We start from the raw sequence: 26789 nt of genomic DNA on the forward strand, positions 1-26789 counted from the left end.
TAGGGGTTCCTCAGAAAATGAAAGTTATGGTATTCAGGAAAATAGGGATTTGAGGGGAATTTCTTATTGTGCAGATGATATTCAGTACTGGGCAGGAGCTGAAAAGCCTGAGGAGTAATATTTCATAGTTCAGCCTTCAACAAGTACATAGGTAACTTAGAGAAATTAAAATGGTAGCTAGGAATGTCTGTTCTAATTGAAAAGTAATTTTAAATTTCATTGAAACATAAAAAAGGAATTGCCTCCGCTTAGAAAGTCACCTTGCCAGTCTGTGTTGGGAAGATTTGTCTTCTAGTCTTTAAAAAACAAAAGAAGCTGTTTCAAAAGCCATTTAGTAATTTAAAAAAACAGGTGTAATTAATGTTTTTAATTGCAAGCAGTTATGAATGTTTATTTAATACTGGCTTGCTGTCCTTGTATTTCTTTTAAGGAATTTTTTTTTGTGTATTTCTTGTGAAATTTGTCAGCTTTAAAGTGTCTGTAATTTTTTGTCTTCAAGGAAGGTATTTAAGAACTGATCAACAAAACTTAATAGATGTAGAGGCATTTGCATATTAGATAATTGGGAGAGAGCTAACATAAGGAGAGAATGCCAGGGTTAGGAGAGTTTATGTATGGAAGACAATGGGCAAGAGGTGCTATGAGCTGAATAAAATAATAGGAAAAATTATTCCAGAGAACATGTTTGTATCCTTTTTTCTGTAAAGGAAGATTGCTTGCAGTAAATGTCTAAAGATGAAGAGAATAAATGTGTTCCACTGGAGACAACCACATTAGACTTCAAGATTAGTAGCTTGGTAAAGACTTTTCTCATGAGGTTATACTGTTCCATAAAATATTACTTTTGCTCTCTAGAGTTTTCTGATGTTATTTCTAATGAGCTTTTCAAAAACATATATCAGGCAAAGTTAGAATACAGGTCAGTTGGATTCTGTGAACCAAAGCAGTGTAGGCATTCTTGAGTTCCTGTTTTACATCTGTCATCATCAAGGTCTCAGGGAGATTGGACCCTTTAGGGCTCTTTCAGTATTCTCATTAATCCTTTCTAGGGTTGTGTGTCAAAAAACAATGTTTAAACAAAGGTTTAAAGAAAGATGCTGTGTCATTTCCCTGCCTTTTTAAGGTAGAGGAAAGGTTTAAGGATGTCATTTAACTACCCACTGCAATTTTAGCTACTTTGTGTCTTCTATGTAGATAAACTGTGTGGAGCATTGAGATGCCAGCACGTTTTGGAAACGGAGGTGGTGTTCTCTGTTGCTCCCCAGGACTAGCTGTCCACACCCTAATTATTCTGTTCTTGGGAACTTAGAGGAAAAGGGATTACTATCTGTTACAAAATTGCAATGTTATTGACTCTTCAGCTTTCTTCTAACAGAGTGACAGCGTGGACAAAACTAGGAGACGGCAGAGCAGAGAGAAATCTGTCACTGTTCTGTGTTCTGCTGTCTGATTCTCTTCCAGTTAAAAGCAAGTGTTATTTAGACAACTAAATGAAATTGTACCCATCAACCTAATAGGTCAGGTTGATAGTGTAATCAACTTTATCTTTCATCTTGGGTATTTCTCCTTGCTGGTTACTAAACAGTCTTTAACTTTTCATGTCAAGCACACATCAGAACATCAGTGTGTGCCAAGTTAAACCATGCTTTAAAATCCAAGTAGAGAAATACTAAAGAAGAAAAATTCAATATTTCTTCCTCTATATTGAATGTTTTAGTAACAAGGAGTACAGTGGAGATATTCACTTACTGTTTTATTGTAGGTTTAAAATGAGTGGCTTTGCTACAGCTCTGTTGTGAGCTAACAGCATGTGATGGCTTGTGTTTCTGACAACAGTCTTGGATTTGTCATTTCAGAGTACCTGACGGTGTTTTCCCAGATGATTGCATTCCATGATCCAGAGCTGAGTAACCACCTCAATGAAATTGGGTTTATTCCAGATGTAAGTGCTAAGGGTCCTTATAAGTATTATCCAAAAGAATTAAAAAATGGAAAATGAGAGAAGCTAGGATGACATGCCTTTCCAAACTGCTTCAATAGCACTTTGACAAATGTGATATTTCCATATTAATAGGCCTTCCTGAGTATGTTGATAAAATGGTAAAGTTTTGATTCTTGTTTTACGTGTTTTAGTCCTTCCTGTTCTGCTGGGAGGGTAAAAGTATAAAAAAATACTACTAGCCAGTTATTATAACTTAGATTCATCTTAAAAAGTATTTATACATTTATTTTTGAAATGTGGGTTAATATACAAAAATTTGTGTGTCCATAAAGTGCTAATAGCAAAATTATTTCAGTTAATTGAATGCTGTTGATTAACACAAATGACACATAATTTTGCAAATAATAGAAAAAGTACATGGTCATCAATCTTGTAGATGTATCAGACCTTGGAAAATGCTAAGGAATCATTTCTTGGAGTGTGCCTCAAATATGGGACAAGTGTATAACATAGACACAAGTTTTATGCTTCCATTGGCAAAAAAAACCCCATCTCTAAGACGGAGGCAAATGAAAGCTGAGAACACAGCCAAAACATGGTAAAGAGGATGGGCTTTGTTGAAAAAAGCAAAACAATGCCTCCTTCAGGGCCTCCCTTCTAACTATCATTGTAAATAGTAAAGCTTTCCTCCTTTTTTAGAGAGGTGTGTAAAGTCAAGAAATCTAAAATAAAATTGTTTATCTGCCCACAAATACTGATAGGCAAGGCTGTAGAGATAATGATAATTGACATGTCTATATCATTCTATATTTGGCATTTAGAAATGTAGTAATTATGAGTTGGTCATAAGAACAGGTGATGATTGAGAGGTCAAAATGGAAGAAGAGAACTGAACTCAGGAGATATTGATGTGGAAATACAAATTTCGTAAGGAAGAAATTTAAATGCATTTTTTCTATAAGAAATGCAAAGTTTAGTTTATCAGAAAAGCCTTATGCTTATAAGGAAATATTTTAAGTTGGAGCAGCAAGACCAAGCCTCTAAAAGTCATTTGTTTTACACCATTCCTGAAAGAATTTGTGGAAATTTGGGACTGGCTGATTCTCATTATTACTGTTTACAAATATTGTAATAGAAAAGAAAGTATATACTTTCATTCGTAGACGGTATCTTTACTGTAATAATGAAAGATAAGAATATGATGAGAATAAGAATAATAGTAATAAATTATAAAAAGATAAAACCAGTATATTGCCTTATAAAGAGAGGAGTTTGAGAAAGCCGCATGTATTTCAGATGGTGCACATCTGAAGAGGACAAGTGGGAGGAAGATGAAAAGAAAGTGAGGATAAGGAAGAATATTTATCTATCGAAAGCCTAAATATTTGGGTAGATAAAGTGCAAGGATTACCAGCAACATATAATTTCCTGAGGGAGAATAAATTTTGAAGCATCACTATATAAATACATTTTAATACTTATTTTTTAAAGGCTGCAGATGACCAGAACAATTCTTCTATGAATTTTGTCCAGGATGTTATTTTCCGCTCAAGAGTTAGAGAGGTGCTTTCTCTGACCACCTTACAGGTCCTTGTGTGGGCTGCTAATCTATACCAGAGCTCTGTAGCAACCCATCTAGAGTCTTATCTGATATTTTGGTAGCTCCTTATGTCTGCTTACACAGTTATAATTCTCCACTGAAGACTTCCAAGGTGCAAGTCAGAGGAATAGTTTGAAATCACGTTTTACTCTATTTTAGTTTCTGTTGTGCTAGTCATTGGATAGTTCATAGTCATACACGAGCCTTGTCTCGAACTCTGACAGTCTCTAGATGATTAGGTAATATAGAAAACAATTGCAAAAGAGGAATATTTTTTTAAAAATTGCATTGAGTAAAAATGCAAGTTCCAAAGTTAACACCTCTGAAGAGAGGTTGTCCTTTCTGAATTATCTGTCAGGATGCAGGGGTTTTATTTTAGTAAGTAAAAGTTCTTCTGCCTTTTAGATGAGTCAGAGAGGTGATTTTTTGTAACTGTAGTAATGCAGCACAGGATCCATCAAGGTGAAGGATATGTGCTGTAGTAATGAGATCTGAACCCGAGTTTTGTGCTTGAGTACTAATCCTATCAAAGTAAACCCTGATTAATCTTTCATCATTGAAATGCAGGCTCTGCTGCAGGGAAGATTGTGTTCCTGGCACCCTTCTCATTTGCTTCAGGTCACGTAGCTCTCAGAATATTGAACACTGCTGAAGCTTGAGTCGTGAATATTATTAGCTGATGTGGTCCCTGGATTAAGTACATTGCTGTGGCTATGTGATTTACATATAAATAGAGGGATGATATATACAGTGAATCTTGTAGTTCTTCTTTGCTCACTCTCCCAAAGTTTGTAATCTTCCCCACCCTACATAATGCTTTATAACACATTCCTTATTTTACTGACTGATTCTTACCCTAAACAGTAGACCAGGTTAAACTGAAGAAAAACAAGAAAGTGTACAATGTTGCTAAAAGCACATTGATTACCATAAATTACTCTGAAGCACTTTTGCCTGCAAATGATGGAAGATAGACACAGTTGTCATCTATCCAATAAAACTCATTGCAGTTCCTTAATATCATTGTGCTGAAAAACTGCTGGCACCAAACCTCAGCTTGGTTTTGGTGATATGCACGAGATGTCAGTAATAGGGCTTCATCTTAAAAATCCTGCCCTTGAAGTACTTTCTCTGTTTGACCTGAAGATGAATCCGGAGAAGTTTCTTGCTGATATTTTTATCTTGTGAAGAAAGTGATCATTGTTGAAATTTTGTTTGTGTAGGTACATATAGATGGGTAGAATCTAACATGATTCAATTTGCCTTACCTTTTGCACCTTTCTGTAGCCTTTAAATATATGATTGTCTAGGCACTGTATAGGATTGAAGCTAAATATGTGTGTGTGTATTTCCAGTGTGGAACAAGAAGGTGAAAGATCAGAAGTTTGTAGAATAGACAATTTCCTTTGTAAGGGACTACAAGACTCATGTAGTCCAACTGCCTGACCACCTCAGGGCTGGCTTAAAATGTGCTGTTACAGGCATTCTCCAAACTCCTCCTAAACACTGATGGCCACCTCTCTAGGAAACTTCTTCCAGTGTTTGACCACCTTCTTGGTAAAGGAAGGCTTCCTAATGTCCAATCTAAATCTCCCCTGGTGCAGCTTTGAACTATTTCAACATATCCTGTCACTGGATCCAGGGAGAAGAACTCTCCACCTCCCCCTTCAAGAACCTGTAGAAAGCAAAAAAAAGGGTTTTATTAACAACTGAAAATTAAATCAAAAACCAGCAGTTGGGACACTTGTTAGAACAACTCAGCAAAATAAAATTCCATTTATTAACAACATTGTTTCACATGTACATCAAACAGGAAAAAAAAAAAGAAGAAGCAGACATTTAATAGATAGGAAAAAAATCCAGGCCTCTTTATCTTTAGATTTGGCTCCTCACATAAACTGCATGTGGTACAGCGGAAGTACATACAGAAAAATAAGTTATACTTTTTTCTGGGTAACTTATTATTGAAGGGGTTTTTCCTCTGATTTTAACAAATGTAATGCTTTGAGACGAGGAGGTGTTTGTAAGCCTGCAGACGTTATGGATGCTATTAGTAAGCAAAGAAAGGAAAGGCAGAAGATAGTTGGCATTACTCCCTGAAGCAAAGCAAAATGATAATTATGGCCCTGCTCCTCTCAAGGTCTCTCTAAAAAATGGTGTGTTGGTTTTACAGGCTCTTTTTTTCATGTGTGTCCTGGTTTGAAGGACAGGTGTCTGCCAGTAAAGGCAGAAGCTCCTCTTTGCAAATGCTTATTCTCAGTCTGTTCCAGCAGTTCAGATCCGTTTTGATTACACACCGGCTGTACTTCCGAGCTCCGGAGAGTTAATGTCTAGTCAAACCACAGCCCGTTAGTCTCGTGGTCCGGCACTGAAGGGCTGATCTCTCTTTGCTGGCGCTTGTTGAGGCGCGGCGGGCGGCGGCCGCTGGAGGGCAGCGTTCACCCGCGCTGTGCGCGCCCCTGCTCCCGGCGCGTCCCGCGCCCGGCACTGGCCTCGGGGAGCGGGGCCGCCCTGCTGAGCCTTCCCTTTCCTTGTTGCTAAGAGCATCCATCGCCTCCTCAGGCTTAACAGCATCTCCTTGTCTTAAAGCATTACTTTTGTTAAAGTCAGAGGGAAAACTCCCTTCCGTAAAAGCTCACCTGACACCTTCTACTTAGATTATTTGACCTATTTTTCATGTCACTGCTGATAGGTTTGGTGAGGGTGATTTAGAGCAAAGCAGTGATTTTACTTGTGATTACCTTGTAATAATCTTCAAAGCTTCACATTTCATGTATTTTCATGTATATTTCTGTGTAAATGCATGCATGATAGAGGCGTTTGTGAAATTAGGAGAAAATGAGGATCTACTTTGGTAAAACATTTAAATCATATATATGAAAAGGAGGAAATAATTGCTTTTAAATGCCAAGGAATAATGTGGTTTACACAACATGTATCTCCAAGCAAAGAAAAGCCTCTGAACACTGGGCTTGTTTTCCTACTGCATGGGAAGTATTGCATACAAACAAGCAGATAAATGGGTATTAACTCATCGCAGCCACTGCAGGGAATATTTCAGGGAGCAGGATATGTTATTATTCCTAGAATGCCATCTATTTAAAACATGACATAGATATGCTCAGGGAAATAGTATGATTGTATTATAAAAATAAAATGGTGATAGAAAATGATTTGGCTTGGATTTTGAATGCTTGAAATCAATTGGTGAGTTGGAGATCAAGCTTCATAAAAGCCTGCTGGATATTAAAATGGTGAACAGATTATTGAACCTTCCTTAGTTTAGGTTCAGATCTCAGAAGCTCAGATAAAGGCATAGGAATAAAATTTAGATAATAAAATTTAGAGCTAAGAAGGTTTTCAGCAAGTGCATAAATAATTTAGTCAGAGCCATGACCCAGTTCAGAGTTTATGGAGTAAGAAGTAATTTATTAGCATAATATCAATTATGTTTTCAGCTCCTCATTTGTTTACTTCCAGGAAAAGCTGAATAGGACGATTAATTTGCACCTGTTATGAGTTAAAAAGTAATATATTAAGCTTTATGTTTAACTGTAAATCTTCATAGCACATGAGCTGTGCAGCTGACTAAAATTAAACAATGATCGTCTCACTCTCGGATTCCTAATTTATGGAAACTTTCTGCACAGCTTGATGTTTCAAGAAAATAGATTCTGTTGCCTTTGTCTTGCTTCGTTAAAAAAAATTGGTAAAAATATTTCATTGAAAAAATTGAAATTATTATGGTATCAGAAGTGCTTAGCTCTTCTTTCTCAGTATGATGTCATGAGTATGAAGGCTTGCAGACATTAAGCACAATTCTCGTGGGGGTGTAAGTGCTGAAGCAGGAAGCCTTTGGATGACATTGCCCTAAAATTGTCACAGTAGAACTGCATAAATGCTTGGGTGTTACTAAGCATTTACTGTGAATGAAACTTTCCTTAATTTCTTCACTGACAAGTATTTATTTTAATAAATACCAGCATAGCAGAAAAAGGAAGAAGTGGTTATTTTTCCTCTTGAAAATTGTGATTTGTACTTTTAATTACTTCTATAAAAACATTTCCTTCCATAGTCAAAAAAATACATTAAATCAAAAAATGCTTTTTCAGGCATCCTTGGCTAATTTTTGATTTCTGCTTAGATTATTGAGAATGACAACAGTTTAGTAGAGCAGGTCTTTGAGTTCTTTAGAACTTTGGAGGTTATATTTTGCAAACCAGCCTAGTAAAGGTGCTGATTTTTTTTTTTTTTAATTGTTTTCAATACAGTGTCACGCACTAATAAGTTTAAAAATTTGGAGATGAAAAAAGTTTCTTGAGGGGATAAATTGTGTGATAGAAGACCTGCCACTGCAGTTATTTTTCTTTCTAAATGCATTCATGCAAAATAGGCAATTTTTAATGTAGTTGACAGTTATCATAGACAACTTGAGTTCTCAAAACTTTTTTTTTGTCTTCTTCCCCACATCACTGCCTTTCACAGCTTTATGCAATTCCTTGGTTTCTTACAATGTTTACACGTGAGTATTTTTTTTTTCCCTTGATTAAATGCTCTTGTATTTCTTTAGCTTAATTTTTCTCACTTTTCCAGCTAAAACCTTTCTTAATTGGTATGATAGGTCATTTAGTATTATAATTTACAAGGATGTGTTGTGGAAAACTCAACAGTGCCTGTTACTTATTTTCTACCCTGATTTGATAATAATTAGTATTTCTTCTGCTTTTTTGAGTTGTTGCTATTATTGGATTATTATATCGTTATTCTGTTGTCATTCTTATTATTATCTGGATTATTTTAAACATGTGGTATTTAGGGTGTATTCAGAGGAAGTTGTTATCTACTGGAAAAAATGTGATAATAGTTAAAAAGCAAAATCAACCATACCACTATCCCCTGCTGTCACTCAAATAATGCAGAAAGAGAGTGACTTTGTTTTTGAAGATAATCATATTTTTGTTGCACATTGACACACTGTTATTCTAGTAGCACTAGTTTGCTGTATTTGTGCATGTGTATTAGGAAAAAAGTAGAGCTTTCTAGTTTGGTGAGTTTTAATTAAAGAGAACAAAATTAATAAATCAAGTTTAGAAAGCAATTTAAAAACTCATTTTATCAAAAATTTTAGATTTTTTTCTTGTCATGTCAACCTTGGCAGATGTTGAATTTATTTTTTTTTAAAAGTAGCAGAATGAAAAGAGCTGATCGATTATTTCTCTGTTGAAATATCAAAGAACTTACTGTGAGATTCTTGATTGCATTTTCTAAAGATTTTGATTGTAAAGCACTGGTTCTTGCAGTTGTCTTTCTATACCCTTCATGAGAATCTCCACATTTGGAAAACCAAGGAGGTAGTTCCCTTAAGCAATCAAGTGCAATAAAGCCTGAGAACTGTTTAGTTCTAAATGATGTATTTTAAGAGAGCCACCTTCAGCTTTATATATAAAATCTTAACCCTATTAATGTGTGCATATGCTTATAGAGTTTTATTTATTGTGCTTATTCATTATGCAGATGTCTTTCCTTTGCACAAAATTTTTCACTTGTGGGATACATTACTTCTTGGAAATTCCTCCTTCCCATTCTGTATTGGAGTTGCCATACTTCAACAGCTGAGGGATCGTCTTCTGGCTAATGGATTCAATGAGTGCATTCTCCTCTTTTCAGACTTGCCAGGTACAGAAAATACTTTTTTTTTTCTCTGTCTTGCCCAGTATGTTTCTATATATACGTATAGAAATCAGGGCAAACTCATCTGCCAGAGTGTGTGGATCCTAACTACAATTTATTATGGTTAGTTGAAGTCCTTTTTTGCTGTCAGCAGCAAGAATGCAGTAGGATTGCTATTTCCAGGTGAAGATTGGATTATTTTGTTGAGAAATTTAAAACAATTAAATAATTCAGAAGCAGCTGTTCGTAGTCATGTGGCATATAGACACAATCAGTTAATATGATTTTTTTTTTAAATAAATTAAGTGCACTTCTGAATAGTCCTTTTCCTCTTTGGTGCTGGAAGTAGCATGTTTTCTTTTCTAACATAATTAATATTTTACTGTGGAAGTAATTGATGTAAAAGGATTAGGGAAAGCAGTATAGGAAGCCATTGGAATTACTCTAAAATTTAAATATTAAATATTTAAAAGTTAAATATTTCCATTTGAAGCTTAAAGCTATTAGAATAACAAAATTCTGTCAGAGTCTGTGTGATCATTGTGCAGACATGCTGTGTCTTTGCTCAATGGAAGGTGATTAACCTATCCATACAAACTGGTACCTTACAAAAATACATTGCAGTTAACCATGAAGCTTGTATCTTCCTTCTGAGCAAGTACCTAGTAAAACAGTGAATGCATTTGAACTGAATAAGCTATGTCACCTAAAAGGTGCTTTAGTTTGCAGCAACACAAGTAGGAAGGCTGGTGCACTCAGAACATGCTTATGTCCTTGTATTAATTGCCTCTCTCCTGCTCAGGATCTTACTAATGTAATACAGGTCTTACATAAGAGTTTGGCACTGTTTTGAATGTGTGGCTTTTCTGTAGATAACTCTAACTTTGGGGTAGTTCCTGGGCTAATTATGGGCTTAGTGAGCTTTATTTGAACACCATGTGTGCAATTCAATAATTCATAATTCATTTAAACATAAGCTATTCTTCAGAAGAAGAACTGAAGGAGAGAATGAATTTTGGTGGAGAATTTAAAAGGTCTTCTAAGTGTTACAGTCTCCACAACTGCAGTTTACAGAGATCAGCAGTAGTCTAGGATGTGGTAGGAAGCAGATGAGGCTGAGTTCACTTATGTATAAGTCAGTGAGTTATCATAAATAAGCTCTGTGATTTCTTTAAATTTGTCACCAAATGTCTCTCACTGTATTACCTTCTATATGGGTCTGGATTTCAAAATTTGTCTTCTACTTATTAGTTAAGTATTTGCCATGCATTTGCTACTGTGTTTTTCGATTTATAAGAAATTTAATTAGGCAATTCCTTATAGTGTAGAGTTTTAATTTTCAGTCTGTATATTTATTAATTTCAAATGCTCATGGTAAATTTAATGGGTTATCTACAGATGGCTAAAATGTGAGTGCTAAACTAAAAGATTGGTTCTTTCCCCATCCTCTCCTCCCCCATGTGTTAGCTGTATGTCCTAGTTAAGTACAGATCCATTAATATTTAACTTATTTTCTTGCCTAAGGTCATTTCTCTATATTTTTCTTTTTGTTGAAGGGCGCTAAATTATAGATTCCAATTTATCTTAAATCAGCTGACTTGCTGATAGTGGAAGTGCTTTATGCTGAGATAATGTATAAAATGCATTAGTTCTTGTAATATAGTAAATGTTCATATAGTAAAATTAAAGCACTATTATCTGCAGTGATATAATGTACAAGCATTGTGCTGGTTTTGGTTGATGATAGTTTTGCTGATACTCTGGTAGGAAATGCAGGTTTCTGAAAAGATTTTTTTTTCTTAAATTGGTGGTGTCTGGGATATTTAGGTTGTCAACAATGGCACAGTTGAATATTTTGAGATTAATCTAAAACATACCGTGAAATACTGCTAGTAAAACTACTAGGGGAAAAAAGAATAAGGGTGAAAGACAATCCTAGTGTGTCTTAAAAGTTAAATGTTGTTGGTCTAGCTTAATCAGTAACTTTTTCAACATGAAATTCTCATAGCCTTGTGCCTTTTCGTTCTGACCTGAGTCTTATTTCTGATTAAAAAGTGTCGGCTCATTATGCATTTTGTCACCTGTGTCTTCCAAACAAGACTTCTGTTATTTTGGTTATGATAAATTGTGTGCCGAGGCTGAGAATTTCCTGAAAGTAATTTACAAATAATCTTCATCTGAAAATACATCACTTCCAGGAAGAGGTTATGCTGTTCAAAACATCTGCAATAATTTTAAACTAAAATCAGTTGTTGCTCAACAGAAGCTCCTGTGATTTTTTAGGCTTTATGTGCACTGGAATGGCTGCCAGTGAAAGCAACTTTCTTTCCAGACTAATTGAGGTATTTTACTGCAATATTGAAACTTCATAGAACACTTTCAAGATTTCTTGTTTTTAGAAAACAAAAACCCCACTGCCTAATTTCCAGTGCACCGTATGTAGCACAATTGGAATTTTTTTTTTTTTTAAGTAATAGTGATGTGAGGAAAATGAAGGGATGTTGTGTCGTCATTGATTACTTGCTTTTTAAAATCCTTTCCAATACTTGTCTCAAAGCTTTGGCCATATTTTATCTGTAAAGCCATTACAATTGGGTAATTGCTATTTTTGCAAAATTTTCCTGTTGGAAATTTTAATTTATTTTTATGTTGTTCAAACAATGTCGTAGCAGATTAGGGAATTTATTTGAAGATTTTGACAAAATAATTGGCTAATTAAGAATACTGGAAAATCCTTTTGCAACAAATGCCCTAGTTCATTCCTCACAAGCTGTATGAAAAGGTAAGCAACTGCTAAAACTTCAATTGAATTAGATTGTTTAGGAAATTACTACCCCAAAGTGCTGGGGTTTTTAAATTTAAATTCTCTTTCATTTTTTCTTTCATATTTTTTCCTTTTTTTTTAAGGAACTCTGTTAAGTACAAATTTTATTCAAACAATATAAATACCAGGGAATATTTAGTAATATTGACACACACAAAACCAACCCTGTTGCTAATTTTTTCAGCTGTAGTTTTGAGACTTAGTAAATTTTGTCTTACTCAAACGATGCAGAGAGAGCAAAGACATTAACATTACCTTTGGTTTTCCTCTAAGTCTGTCATGTGGCAGAATGTGCCAGGAAAGTGAAAATGGTAAGGGTGACACTACTATGTTGAGATTCCTGAGGTAGCAACAACAGAGACAGGACTCTGCTTTCCAACCAATGCTGATTTGTACAGTCTGGATATCCCTTAACCTCACATATCAGCAGATGTACAACCCAGAAGGTTTTTCATGCCCTGAGAACCAACTGTATGAGTTTACTTTAAAACATGCAGTTTTGCTTATAGCTTAATCTTTAGAATCTTGCTGTAAATTTGTGTGATAATGTCCCTTATTCAACTCAAAAGTTATGGTTATTGTAGATTGAGTTGATAATCAAGTTAATTACCTGCTGTACCAGTAGTACAAAGTCTAAGGCAGCTTTTAAGAAGCATCCAGGCACATACAGCTCTTTGCAAACAGTTGAAGGATCCTTAGACCAATGCATTCCCACCTGGAATGGGTGCAGTATAGAGCCTGGCAAACAGATCATCCTCCAGTGATTACAGCCAATTTCTGCACTGACATACAGAGATGAGTTGTGGACTATGAGAACTGATGAAAAGATGGGGGCAAATGTTAGACAATAGGGAAATACCAAGCCTATGAGATAAAACATACTCAAACTAACCTTTTAGGTTAGTTCAATATGCTCATCTTCTGTAATTTTGGGGTAAGAGGAGGGTTCATTCTTTTAATGCTGTGCACCTTAGGAAGGTAGGTGTCTTTTTGCTGACTCCAAAGGAGTCCTTCCAAAGGAGGAGCCTTCACCTCAGATGGGAAGTTCATAAAGACTGACTGTAGAAAAGCAATCCAGCATAATGAGGAGCTACAGTAAAATGGTTGAAGTGGAAAACTTCGTGAGATACAGGCATGTTGCTTTAAGATGCAAGATCTGGCTTTCATCACACCACAGACAAATGATTCTCCAGGAAATGGGTTTTCTATAATGTAGGAGAAATTATTATATCCATTGCCATTCTAGTGATGTGCCAAAATGCTGAATCCCATGATGGTGGAAGCCATATGAATGCTTAGAAGGATTGCATCCTGCTTATAAATGGACTAAAGCATAAAAATAGTGGAAATTTTCTACTAAGATTGTAAGGAGCAGCTTTGGATGATGCATTTATGTTGACAGCAGCAAAAATAGACACATATCAAAAGGCTCTGCTTCAGATATGTTTCTGACCCTAGGTAGCTACCATTTTGCCTTCCGCTGTTTTGCTTCCTAAAAATCCTTTGTCTGCCCACATCTGTGATCCATATGCTTTTATTGTACTGGAATTTTGGGTGGTTCAGCATTTAGTTTATATAGATCTGATAAGAGGAAAAAAAGACAGTTGGCCACCAAGTCCATACTGAGTTTGTGGGTGTTTAGTGCCTGTTTCCATTTGTTTCACCACTCCTCCAAGGAAAATGTAACCTTGGAGATTAAAACACCACTTTTGAAAGGACTTAGAGAGGTACAGTGGTTTTTCATATTCCAATGAGCTTAGGGAAAAAGAAAAGATAATACAGTGTTTTGATTAGGGTTTGGCTTTTTTCATGCACTTTTGAAAATATCTAGCTGCTTAAATTAAGGCTCTGAGGAACAGAAACCATAACAGCTCTTCCAAAAAGAAACATTTTATCTTCAGCTACAAAATTTTGACATTACTCTGTTGTCATTCATGGAAGATGGCTCTAGAAAGTATTTTGCTGTGGAGCTAGTGAAGCTGACTACTTTTTCAAGTTACAGTGTAGCTGAAGAAAGACAGCACTTTGATTTCTTTCACATGATACACATGATAATGGTGTTGTAAGAAATATTGACTGGAAATATCAAAAGACATCAAAATTTAAAAGAAAGTCACTTCTCCTAGTTTTCTTTTCTTGAAATATGTAGGTCAGGCTGATAATTATGGAAGCACCTTTTTCTGAGCATGGTGCTCATCTTTGCTATATTAGATGGCTTTTTGGAGATGCAGATGTATTTAATGATGCAATTCCTCAAGACTGTTGGCTTTGGGACAGAAGCAGGGAGATTTGTTAGGGCACACCTCTCACCAAGGCTGTCCAGGTAGGGCCAGACTGTAAGACTCATGTTTTACCTGAAGCTGTGAATTCTTTAATTGTTCACCTTTTTGGACTCATTGTGTCACAAAAAAAACCCAAGTTCTAGATTATAGATTCTACTGTCTTGAGACTAAAGAGAAGTGCTGGAGTGGGCAACACACTAAGGAAAAAATTACTAAAATCCTTTATTGTAGTCTGTAGTTGTCACTGGCAGAAGAAAATTAATGTGCATCTCTTAGCAAGGGGGTGTCTGCCACAAGAGATGGTGCTTCATAAAAAGGGTGAAAAGTGAGTTCCTCAGTAGAACTTTCCTAGTCCATGTCTGACACACAGCTTATGCCCCCTGTTTCTTGAAATAACCCTGATAGTGCTCTCCATAGTGAAAAGGCACTTCAGAAAATAGAATAATCCATTTGTTAGTTACATAGGATTTTGTGCATCTTTACACTGGAATAAAATGAAAGTGCAAGTATAAGAAGGTAGACTGTCAAACATAGTAACATTTCTAGAATTTCTAGGCATGAACTGACAAAATTCAGGCTGTTTTTACCTGAACTTCACTGCTAGATGTAGTAAACTTTTTTTCCTCATTATGAAGTTGTCTTGGAAAAATATTTCCTTTTTTTCCCATTAAAACTATAAGCAAAGCAACTGATTCAGGATTAGACTAATGCTTAGAAAGTAATAGTGTTCACTAGACTTTTTTCCTTTTACAATTGTGCAGAACATTGCAAACAGAGCAAGGTGCCTCAGATAGTGTCTGTTTATAATTTTGTTATGCTGAGTATATTTGTTTATCTGCACAGGTACAAATGTTCTGCTAAATAATCTTTAACTGTTAACTGAGAAGAATTTTTAAATGATCTACACAAATAATGTAGTATTAAAAATTCTTGATTGAAATGTACATTAGGAGCACATTTCTATATGACTGTAGATATATTTGGGGAGTGTATATATAGCATTGTAATAGAGATTGGAGTGGCAGTGTAGGCTGAGAGCTAGAAAAATCTTTTTGTCAAAATAAGGACTTTGAAATGAAGTCAAGTGAACTCTTGGTGCTCTTATACTTTGGGATAGCTGTCAATTCCCCTTGATTTACTTTTACATAATATTTCATTTAAACTCTTGCATTTATAAAGCTGCATGAGGCATTTGCTTCTCTCTATCCAAATTTCTTCATTCTTAATGTCCTAAGTGTATACTGGAGTTTAGTAGAAATGAACAGGAAGATCAAAACTAAACATGGAGTGTGTAAAGTCAAATGAGGGTGTTAACTTAGCTCTTGCACAGAGTAAGGGAACCTTTTCCCATGGCTTATGAGTAGGTTAATTAGGCTTCAAACTTTAAATTATTAAGAAAATGTATACTGCCAAGGTTGGACTGCTGTTAGTTACTTAAAGCTGTTGGTTTTGCTATGTGAAACACTAACACAGATTTAACTATGGTAAACACTGGAAGTTTTGGATCTCAGTAAGTTATCTAATGCAGTGCCAAATGACTAGAGCATTTTTTTAGAAGTGGAGGCAGTTTAAGTATGGGTACATAATCAAGATGGTTTTCCTTCCTGTTTGTATTTTTGGGAAATAACATTCCAATCCTGAGTAAGATGTTGCTTGCTATAGCAGTTTGAGATTGTTACATGGTTCAGGATACTCATTAGGCAGATCTAAATACTCTATTTGTGTTTACCTTAACCCAGAATTTTTCCATCTTTGGTATGGAAATGAACAGGTCAAATTAGGGGCTTTCATCCTTTTCTCATGGCAGCAGGTACTTCTTTTCAGAATTACCTGCATTTTTGTCCTATTTTAGAAGCAGAAAATCTGAGTTATTTCATGTTGTTTTCTTACGAATATCCTGAAGACTAACAGGAGAGCTAATGCAAATGTCTTCTACTTATGGCTCTTGGGAGAATCATCACTTTTAGAAGCATTTGGCCTGGTCAGAGTTTCTGACTGTAGAGGTTTTTACAGATTTATGCCCATCACACCTGGGAAATAACTGTAGGAGCTCATAGCTACCCCCAGAAAGAAACCTATTACAGCACAATCTCTATTTTTGCATGTTCAGTTTCAGTACTTGCATATTATTTCTGTGAGGCACTAATTTAGGATGAAGAAGGTGAGTTTTACTAGTATTTCAAACTCTAAAACTGACTTATATTTAGAAAATATTATAACAGAAAGTACACAGAAAAGCCACGAAAGAGTTATTCCTTCAAAAATTGACTGTTATTGGATGTTGTGTTGGTGACACAAGTTCCTCATCTCCATGGCTCTCTCACAAGTTTCTCCTCTGAGTTGATCCCTGCAGTTTTGTAAGCTTGTCTTTTTATGCATCTTCTGGCTATTACCTACATATGAAGTAATGTTCATTTTTCTGCTGAGCTGCTTTATTTCCACTGTGTATTTCTCAAGTTTTGCATAGTAGCTTCCCTCTGACTATTTGTGTTATATATTGGAAATTCCTGTGCTTCTGTTATTGGCCAGTGTCCTACCCTGTGTTAGGACTGCTCCAGATGTCTGTAACATTTTGTTAGTTTGTAGAAATGTCTGCTGTTCAACTGCACTGGAACACCTCTTAAAAATGTTTAAAAAGCACTTTCTTGTTGGACATTAGCTACAGTTTTTATGTAATCTATTTCTGTCTCCTTTCTCTATAAGACATAGCATGTGGCATTTGGTGATTGACTTATAGTAAAACTTTACTCTTTGTACAGTCACTTGGTGTTCTGTGTCTTCCTTGCTTGTGTCAATCCTGACACCATCATTTTTCCTTACTGGGAAGGCATTCTTTAGTAAACCTTTCCAGTGACTGCTGAGTCAGAGCAATTTTTACAGTCAGAAGTAAGAAAATAATTCATGTTTGCCCTTTATGCAGTCTAATGTCTAAGGAATAATTCATAGTGTTTACTGCTGCTGTCCACAAAGAAAAATAAAGTCACACAACCATCCTGCAATGTATGAAATAAATAATGTAAAGACAATAGTTCTGCATTGACCTTTTCATTTATAGTAACCTTACAGTAATAGATGCAGAGAAGTTGTATAGAAATATCACTTCTCTTCCTAGATTTGCTCTTTTAAATATACACACTCAGCGTGTCTTTTTGTATGTCATCAGGAAAAAAGAGTTTATGGCCTTTTACCTCTATTTCTTCTAAGAGCAGGAATCAGGAGGTTGAACAGACTGACCTATTCAGTCCCAGAGCATTCATAGCACAGAGATTTTCTGGCCTATTTATGTGGCTGTGTGGAGAAAGCTGATGTTGCCTGGCAGGGTAGTAATAAAGTATTTGTGATGGAGATGTCAAACCAAGCTCATAATTTTGGTCTATTCCCAAAATGCAGAAGCAGTTTATTTTGGCTGAGTTTCTTAACTGGTATTCTGTTACCCAAGGAAAAGGCTCTGGAATTGATTAACTGCATACAAAGACTTAGTCTGTGTAGATTTGCACTAGGAAAGAATCATTTGTCTTACATTTTTCTCCATTACTTGCCTTCACTTGCTGTGAACAGCATGTGCACACCTGGTTTTGCGGTAAAAATAAAAAATTCTATGTTCTTTTGTCACAACTGTATTGCATTTAAACTGATGCTTTTTTCAGCACCTGTTTCAAGTGCAATCTACTTCTCTGCTGTATCTATAAAAGCAAACCTTAAACTTGTATATAGTTTAAAAAGCATCTGTGTCAGGCTGAGCCATCCTTTTTAGTTGAGGCTGTAAATAGAGGCAGGCAGCAGCTTGGTAGGAAGTTATAGTGTGGCATGAAAAAAGCAAAATGAAAAACATTGTAGAATAAACAGTAAGTTTCGTTCAGAAAAGGAGCAGAACATTTCAGTAGCCTTAATGTTAGGATGGGGCCATGGCAAAACCAAGATGCTACTGTTAGATCATTTTTCCTTCCCTTCTCTACTGCTGCCTTTATCAACTGCTGTGTTATTTGCATATTTAGAAGTGTCAGAGAAAGCCTTTTGATGCTAAGCAATTAGCTGCTGCTATAGAATTATTTCCTGTAAGGCTTGATTGCTGCTTGACTGAAATAATGTTTGAAAATGAAATTGTGACTTTGGTTCCTAAGAAACTTGAGTTCCAGCTTTGACTTTTTGAAATACAGGCACTCTGTGGTTTTTCAAAAACAGTTTGAATATATACTAAGTTTTGAAATTATAGCATATTTTTATTATGTTTTAAGTCAGGCTTACATTTTTTCACTTTTCATATTTATTGACACCCATTTAGCATGTTTTCTTTACAGATTTTGCAATTAAATAATTTGTCTTAATAAAAACAGAAGGCACATCATTTTTAAACTACAAAGTACCCCAGGGGTGGGATCTTGGAGAGCACCAAGATGTTTCATGTACATCTCCATGAGTGAGCATACCCTCTTCATCCATTCTAAATGTTACTTTCACTTGTTGCTCACACCTGGAGATTTATGCAGACCCTGCTCTCAGAATAATGTTCTCTTAAGCTGTGTGCTCGTGTCAAGTACTGTGGCATCCTGCTGAGGTAGTCTCTGTTCATTTCTTCATAGTCCTGTTCAAGAATCTAGGTTCTGATTTGATATATTTGTGCTTCTGACACATCAATGCTGTATTTCTAATAATGTGGAAGCTCTAATGCTTTCTGGCTTGTAATGCAGTGACTTGGAAGCAGAAAGAGTACAGCAGGATTAATACTGTGAAAATGCAAAGTCTTGGGGAGATAACAAAAAATGGACATTTCACCAGAGACTGACTCATTTGTCATATATTTGAAAGGGCATGGGATGAAATTGGGATTGAAGTAGCACAGCAGACCCTTACATATTAGCCAAAAAGAGGAGAAAAGATCTTATCCAGCAAGGGTGCATGAGATTGCATTGCATTTTAGTTACTGACAGGAAGTGATTTTTCTTAAGCTAAAATTGCAAACAAATGATGAAGAAGGGCTTTAAGGTTACTCAAGTGTGAAGCCTGGTCATGCAATGTGACTAATAAATATTCTGTAAATATTTATACCAGTTTAATGTAGTCTTAAACTCCAGTATCCTGGAAGTAATTTTTTTTTTTTTTAAAGAATGTAAGTAAATTCTTTGAATAAATTTTTTCACCACCCATCTTGTCTCCCTTGTGGATGCTAGATGTTGACTGTTCCCATATTATATGTATGCACATGCCTATAGCTTGCTTATTGTTGGGAGGCATTTTGTGGTTGTGGGGCTTTTTTATTGTTACTTGTGGAAACCACAATTGCCTTGTTGTAGTTTTTATTTTGCATTATTGAGAAACAGATCAATCATTGACAGACTGTAAATTTGTTTTAGGCTTTTAATTGACAGCCTGTAAATTTGTTATAGGCTTTTGATGGCTTCCCCCAAAATAATAGTTGTTTTCTCTCTTGTTCTGTGGAGTTTCAATTTCAGCCATGCCCACTATCCTCCTGAAATGCTGCTTAGAAAAAGTGAGAAACCAAGCATTCCAAAATCACAGAACAACAGACTCCTACATTTTTTACTTACACCTTTGTGTGAGAACTGGTTATGCTTTTTACAAACATGCACAAAGTTGGAAGGGATCACAGGGATCATCAAGTCCATCTCCTGGCCCTGCATAGGATACCCCAGGAGTCAGACCATGTGCCTGAGAGCATTGTCCAGATGCTTCTTGAACTCTGTCAACTTTGGTGCTATGTCCACTCCCCTGGGAAGCCTGTTGCAGTGCCCAATCCTATTTTCCACTTCTCTGAAATGTACTTCTTTTGGAATTACAGAGCTTGTTTCTAGGAAAATATTTTGACCTGTTTCAGTGTTTAACACTGTCAGTCTTGATTTCTGCTTTCAGCTTTTTCATAACTTTACTGCAAACAGTGTTCCTATTCCATCCCCCAGTTCTCAGTTTTCAATTTCAGATATATGTTGGTTATTATGCCCTCTCACAGCCAAATGCTTCTTGTGCTATTCATTAGTTGTTCAGATTTATTTTTTTTTACTAGCTAAATCTACATTCATATAATTTATTACAGAAGTACTACTAATGTTTCCTTAGCTAAGAATCTCAGGAAATGGGGCTTATAACTCAATTACAGCAGTGTCTTTACAAAGAAAAAAAACCAAAAAAATCCACAAAAAAGTGAAGGGCATCTCCTCTCTTGACCTGGATTTAGAAATTGTGTAAAATTCTCCAGTTGTATGGATTTTTTCTTGGGAATGATGCTGAATACCAGCCTTCTATTGAAGTATAGTGGAAATGAAAAGTTGTTAGCTACTGAGACATCACATAGTCCATTTATCTTCAACACCTGTTATTCCAAACAGCTAGGGAAATTGTCAAGGAAAATCGTGATTCATTTTCACACATCCACAAAAAAGTTTTTAGAGCTAGAATTGAAATTGTGTAAGCCACAGCTTTACTCTCAGACTTTTCAGAATTTTAGAAGCAAGATAGCAATATGCACATTGTCATTGATGGAATTAAAGCATCTGCTGCAGATTGTATCCTACCTGAACACAGACAGCTTTTTGAATGGGAGAGTAATAGATCACATCTTCCAGATATTAAACAGTCAATAATCTCATCCAACTAGATTATTCTGCCCCAAGCTTCAGTTTCAGCTGCTTTTGCTCACCACCCTGCTAATGACTGAGGTTGCTGGAGTAGCTCCCAGATTGATGGCAAGGCATCAAATCCGCTGATAGCAATGAGTGATTGATGGCAGTGCATCAAATCTGTTTGAGATACACAGATAAAGCCTGGCTACAATGCCTCTGTTTTCTTCATAGAAGCTGATGCTTTAATCTAAATTTTGACTGTTGTAATGAATCATACAAGATCTTGAGACAGACACAAGAAGTGTTGATATCCCTGCTGTTTGTCTGTCGCACTAAACCAGTTTTGCCATAAAATGCAAGTTAGGATTGTTTTATCTCTGCATGAGACTACATACAGGAGGAGCAAAACTAGCCAGTCCTTTTACAGTGGTAAAAGAGTAAATGGCTTTTATGTTGCATCTTGTTAGAAGATTGATACATGCAGGAAGCTTACTGTTAAAAAAAAATATATTTAATAGGTTTATTTTTTTTCTTTTACTTTCCTACTTTTTAATTTACCGTATCTTATTTTAGGATGCTTCTCATTTGATAGGTGTGAGCCTCCCTTTCAAGTTGAGTAATATGTTATCACAATGGCACTTCATTCTTTCAGCCAGGATGTTTCTCTGGGAGTGTCTGGTTGGACTTGAGACTACTGTTTGTTTGTTTGTTTGTTTGTTTAAAAATTCTCTAAAATCTCTTTAAAATTCCACTATCTTTCCCATCAAGCACAAATTAATGTTGAAAACTCCTATTTTCCAGGAAACAGATAACATGTAGGTTTCTCAAAATGGCAGATCATGCAAAATCGATAGCTAAAAGCTTTGTCTGGTTCTTAGTAGGATTTAACTGACAAATAGACAGTTGATCAAAAAAATCCTGATGTCTGTGCACTGTATGAAATCTACTTTTGATGAACTGCATAAATTTACATTGCATAGTCAATAGTTTGATTTCTAGTGCCTTACGATGACTAGGTTTCAATTATTGTCCTGACTTAGCATTGGTTAAAGCTCTGATACACTTCCCTTAAACAGATCGAATTAATTCTGAAAATGTCTTGTAGTTTTTTAATCAAAAACTTTTGGATGCTTTTCTTGTTGAACGGGAAAATGTTTGAGCGAGGGACAAGGATCTATAAATGGGTATATGTGTATTTAGCAATGCCACAGGCGGGTTGTTGTCTTTGCTGGTGCTCTGCTGTTGCATTCCTGGTTGTTTCTGTGGCTGCCTTGCAGAGATCGACATCGAGCGCTGCGTTCGCGAGTCCATCAGCCTGTTCCGCTGGACCCCGAAGAGCGCCACCTACAGGCAGTTCGCGCAGCCGCCCCGGCCGGAGAGCGGCGGCGCCCGCGGCTCCCTGTGCTGCCTGTCCGCCGACTACCAGGAGGCTCCGCGGGGCGACCTGGTAAGCGCCCTGCCGCCCCCAGCGGGGACAGTTGCTCGGATTGTTCGCATGTGATGTTGCTCCTGTCTCTCCCGGCTTCTGCTGCTTCAGTTCTGGCGCTACAAGCCGCCAATGAACGCAGCTCGCCTGCAGAGCTACAAACAGGCTTTATCATAGGAAAGCTGTGAGAACAGTGCGCCAGGGAGAAAGGTGACTGGAAAGCGATGCAGGCAGCTCTGGCTGCTTTTTCCATCTTGGCATGTCAGATAAAGGGTATGCCACGTGCTACTCTTAGAGTTTAGTAGGTGAGTTCTTCCTGTGTTTATCTTGGCAAAGCATGACTAATAATTGAAAGAATGTCTGCATTAAATAGATACCCAGATTAGCAAAAAGATTTTTCTTCCCCCTAGTATAATCTAATGGTTGTTTTTCTTTGCACTATCTGAATACTGGTGATTTGAAATTATTCCTTTCCTTCCTCTCCACAGCATAAATCTAGTTAGCCTCTTAAAAATTACGTTTTATTTTGTTGGAGTTTTTTTTCTTTCCACATTCTGCTACAATCATTTCATTCATGAGCACATTCCAATAATATGGGAAGTACATATAGAGTTGCTGTATCTATTTGGTGAATTGCATTAGGTTTTAGTCTTTCCATTTGTTTTTCCTAACTACTAGGAAACTAAAAAGTGTTGTTGTCATTCAAGTGAATCTTTACTTTTTAGTCCTTAAATTAGAGCTTGATATTCAGTAATTTTCTTGTTTTTTACTTTAGTCTTTTATTTTATTTCTGTTGTAATTTCTGAAAACCTTAGCTACACATCCAGGACTGCAAGTGCAGACATGCAAATGAAGAACAAAAAGAAACTTGAAAGATCCTACAGGATTTAAGAAACAGTAGTTCTAGAAAGGCAATGGGGAAATAAAAATATAATTATAGGGAAATACTGGTTGTTGTCATCCAGGAATTGTAGCCAGCACAATTGCTGCTGTGCTGCCTTGGAGATACATAGAGAGGTTTTCTGAAGGAGCTAAAGGCTGCACTTTCATAGAGTAATTCAGATAGGACCTCCTAAGGTCATCTGGTACAAATTCTTGCTGAAAACATGTCCAACACTGTATTCAGATGGGGTTGCCCAGGGCTTTGATCTGTCAGGTCAAGAAAACTTCCAAGGAATGTATTCAGTCTCTCTTGGCAGTCTGATCAGATGTCTGACAGTGCTACCAGTGAAAACTACTTTGTGTATGTGCTAGCTTTTCTGAATGTTATGACAAAAGAGTAAAAAGACAAGTTTTCTGTTTTCTAAGCATTTGCTTGTGCCTTTATGTGTAAAAGCAAGAGTCAAAGCACTTGGATATAGCAAAGAGGGAGACAGGAGAAAGCAACCCTGGTCTACCAAACTAATAAATAGTAAAAAGATTTGTATTTGTAACAGAGAGAAAAAAACCTTACTTCAGATCAAGCAAGGTTCTTTCAGTATTCTGTTTCCTGAGAAATGTTTTGAGTGTTTTTTTCCTGGTAGTGTTTTTATTTTCATACCAGAAGTTGTGTTTATTTATAAAGCTTGTAATAAGGCTCATCCATCCCACAAGTTCCAAGAAATTAAGCAAATGTTTTTGATATGTTAAAGAGGAGATAAATACTAGAACTTCTATTGCCTTCTCTTTCATTTCTAGTTCTGTCTGCCTAACAGCAAAGACCTCTTCATTTACTGCAGTGCAGCTGAAGGCTTAAAATCTTTTGAAGCACACGTATATTGGATCTTTTGGTTACTCCTGTATTTTGGTTTTTTAGCTCATCATGTGAAAGAGAGCTGTATAAAATCCAGTATCTATACAGAAATGTGTAAGCAAGGAAGAAACTAACCTCTTGGTCATAAAGACTATTCATATCTTAAATTATAGTCTGTAAATGTGTTGTTTGCTCTCATGTGCTGTATTTTTGTGTGTCAGGATTTGAGACAGATGGATATAAGTCAAGTATGTTATGGTTCAGTCAGGAGCTATAGTTCAGACTTGGAAAATCCTGTGTAACATGAATCCATAATGAACTACCTCTCACTTGTGACCAATTCTGTAATTTTGGATGTTTTTCTTCATAAAATGATACTTCTCAGGGATTAGAGTAATATTATTAATAAAAAATAAATTGAAATTATTGATGAAATGCACTATTTATACACAGAGGTGGTGTGGTTTGGTTTTTTGGGGTTTTTTTAACCTTAATCTTGGAATTATCTATCTCTTTCTTCAAACATGTCCTCTGCTGGTGTTTGTTGCCATGGGGGAACTTTTTATCTACTTGAAAGGGTTGAAATCTGAGTTCAGTCTTTAGTACACACAGTATCCTTCAATGGATTTTCTAAAACACCATTGTGTCCTTGCTCTGCAGTTTAACTTAAAAAATAACATTGCTGTTTCTTTACCTATTTAGTTGGTCATTGTTTGGTTAAGTACTTTACATTTCTATCTCCAGTTTTATATTTGTTGGTCACCTCTATTTGAAAATGAATAGGATACAAAACAATTCTTTGTGAAGAAAGTTGTGGGTTTGCTTCTGAAGGTAATTTATGACTTCTTGAAGTATTAAATGTTTAGGGTTTTTAATTGTAAACACCAGATGTCTCTTACTTCTATATTTGCGTTTTCTTTCTATGCTGCCTCGGTTTGTTTCTTAAGTGCTTTGTATTGGCTATATTTGTGTGTATCTGCATGTTGCTGTGCTTTGGTTAATAATAGCAGGAGAAATATTTCCCCTCTGGGTGTGCATTTTTCTCCCTAAATCAGCAGTCACTAAAACAAAACTGCTTTTTATCACTAGCATTGCTTAGTTTTTATTTTAGTGACATCTATTTGCAACTTCATAAATAGGCTTGGGTGCTCTGTTTTTTCCTTCTGAACTTGTGTGTTGCTTAATCTTTTACTCTTTCAGCCAGTAAGCATATTTCTACTGAGATAAAATCTCAAGGAGGAAATAGTTTCAGAGAGAATGAATGTGCATCTTAAGTGGGTTTGCATTGTTTATTTTGAGAAAGATAAAATGTCAAAAATAACAACAGCAAAAGCCTTTTAAATTCAGTACTGAATTTACACTACAGTCTACTCAGTTTTGTGTCTCTAACTTTTCTTTACCAGTACATGATTTTCCTGAATGTCTAGGGGTCACAGAGACAAATAACACTGTAATACAACTGTAATAAACAATTGTCTGCTGTATCTGTGTCTTTGTTACTATGTGTATGATAGACATACACTCTCTCTAGCTACCTCCATAATTCTATATAAAAAGGAGAAAATGTTGCAGCTTCTCTATCAATATCTGCTCAGATGTGGCAGGTGAACTCACAGAAATCCAGGGACTGATCCAGTTATAGCTTTCCCTTGTTCTTCTACTCCCAGTTCTCTTTCCAAGAGTGGGAGTTCCTGAGTGATGTTGAGGAATGAAAGCATTCAACTGGAGAAAAGTCTACCAGATGATTATTGATCCTTGCACTGATTTAAATGCCAACAGTTGAGTTCAGCTTTTTGTGTTTGATGAAGCAGTAGAAATACCTAAGCAGCAGCATGACTTAATGGCTTGATCAAACAACAAAAATATGAAAAAAACCATGTTTTTATCAGAAATGCCATGAGGAAAGTTTCCTGATCATAACTTTCCTTTTTAAATAATTAAGGATAGCTTGTGTGATAGACTTCCTACAGACAAGAATTTAGTCCTGTTTGTCATACTACAGCACTCAGTTGCTTTTGAGTTCCTGTGTGCACCTAGGAAGTATTTGTCCATATAAAATATATTGCCTGGGTTTATATTAAGCTGTTCAATAACTGGTGTGTAAATCCACTTATTCTTCAGAAAGAAGCATGATGTGCTCATCTGCTTTGAATGTAAATGGGGCAGTTGGAGCAGCCAGAGCACTCTCTGCTGCAGCCTTAGGCTCAGATTCTGGATTTACTGATTGTCCACTAGTCCTTGCTCACAAGCCTTTGTGGTTATACTAACTTTGAAGTTGAAAGTTGGGTGTATTTGACCTTTTAGACCTCCCACAATTGGGATTCCATGACTGATTAACAAATGTGCAGAGGGGGAAAGGATAATTGTACCAGTAAAATTAATTATTAAAAAAAATCTAGCTGGTTCATTCTGTCTGCATCTTGGAAGAATGTTATTTTTATTTTTTCCCCAAATTGGAAATTGTTTTAAATTCAGATTCTAAGAGAATATTAGGAAACAATTATATATCTCCATGTTTTAGTAGTTTTTCAGGCTCTTATGGTCCTGACTTGCAGTCTGGTTGGCTGGCTGAAGACACACTTGTTATTTTGTTTTCATGTGTTTTGTGGCTGACTCAGTTTATCTTTGTGGGGGAGTGCTATAGTGGAAATAAGTCTTTTTGGCAACCAGAGCCAAACTAAAGTTTCCTTATTGACAGTTTTATTTCATACCTTATTAAACAATCCATATTTTGTTAA

At 36.1% G+C, this 26789-nt stretch overlaps 1 protein-coding gene across 2 annotated transcripts in view; it reads left to right on the forward strand.

Annotated features, from left to right (window-relative positions):
• TBCK (TBC1 domain containing kinase) overlaps positions 1 to 26789 on the forward strand; it is an 84983-nt gene that overhangs the window by 37490 nt on the left and 20704 nt on the right. For both annotated transcript variants that reach the window (XM_079305759.1, XM_079305760.1), the window contains 4 exons: positions 1857 to 1942; positions 8028 to 8064; positions 9057 to 9218; positions 22171 to 22340. In XM_079305759.1, the coding sequence (XP_079161885.1) occupies positions 1857 to 1942; positions 8028 to 8064; positions 9057 to 9218; positions 22171 to 22340 (455 nt within the window). The remainder of the gene's footprint in view (positions 1 to 1856; positions 1943 to 8027; positions 8065 to 9056; positions 9219 to 22170; positions 22341 to 26789) is intronic.

Source organism: Erithacus rubecula (assembly GCF_903797595.1).
Source record: "Erithacus rubecula genome assembly, chromosome: 5".
Classification (NCBI taxonomy): Eukaryota; Metazoa; Chordata; class Aves; order Passeriformes; family Muscicapidae; genus Erithacus; species Erithacus rubecula.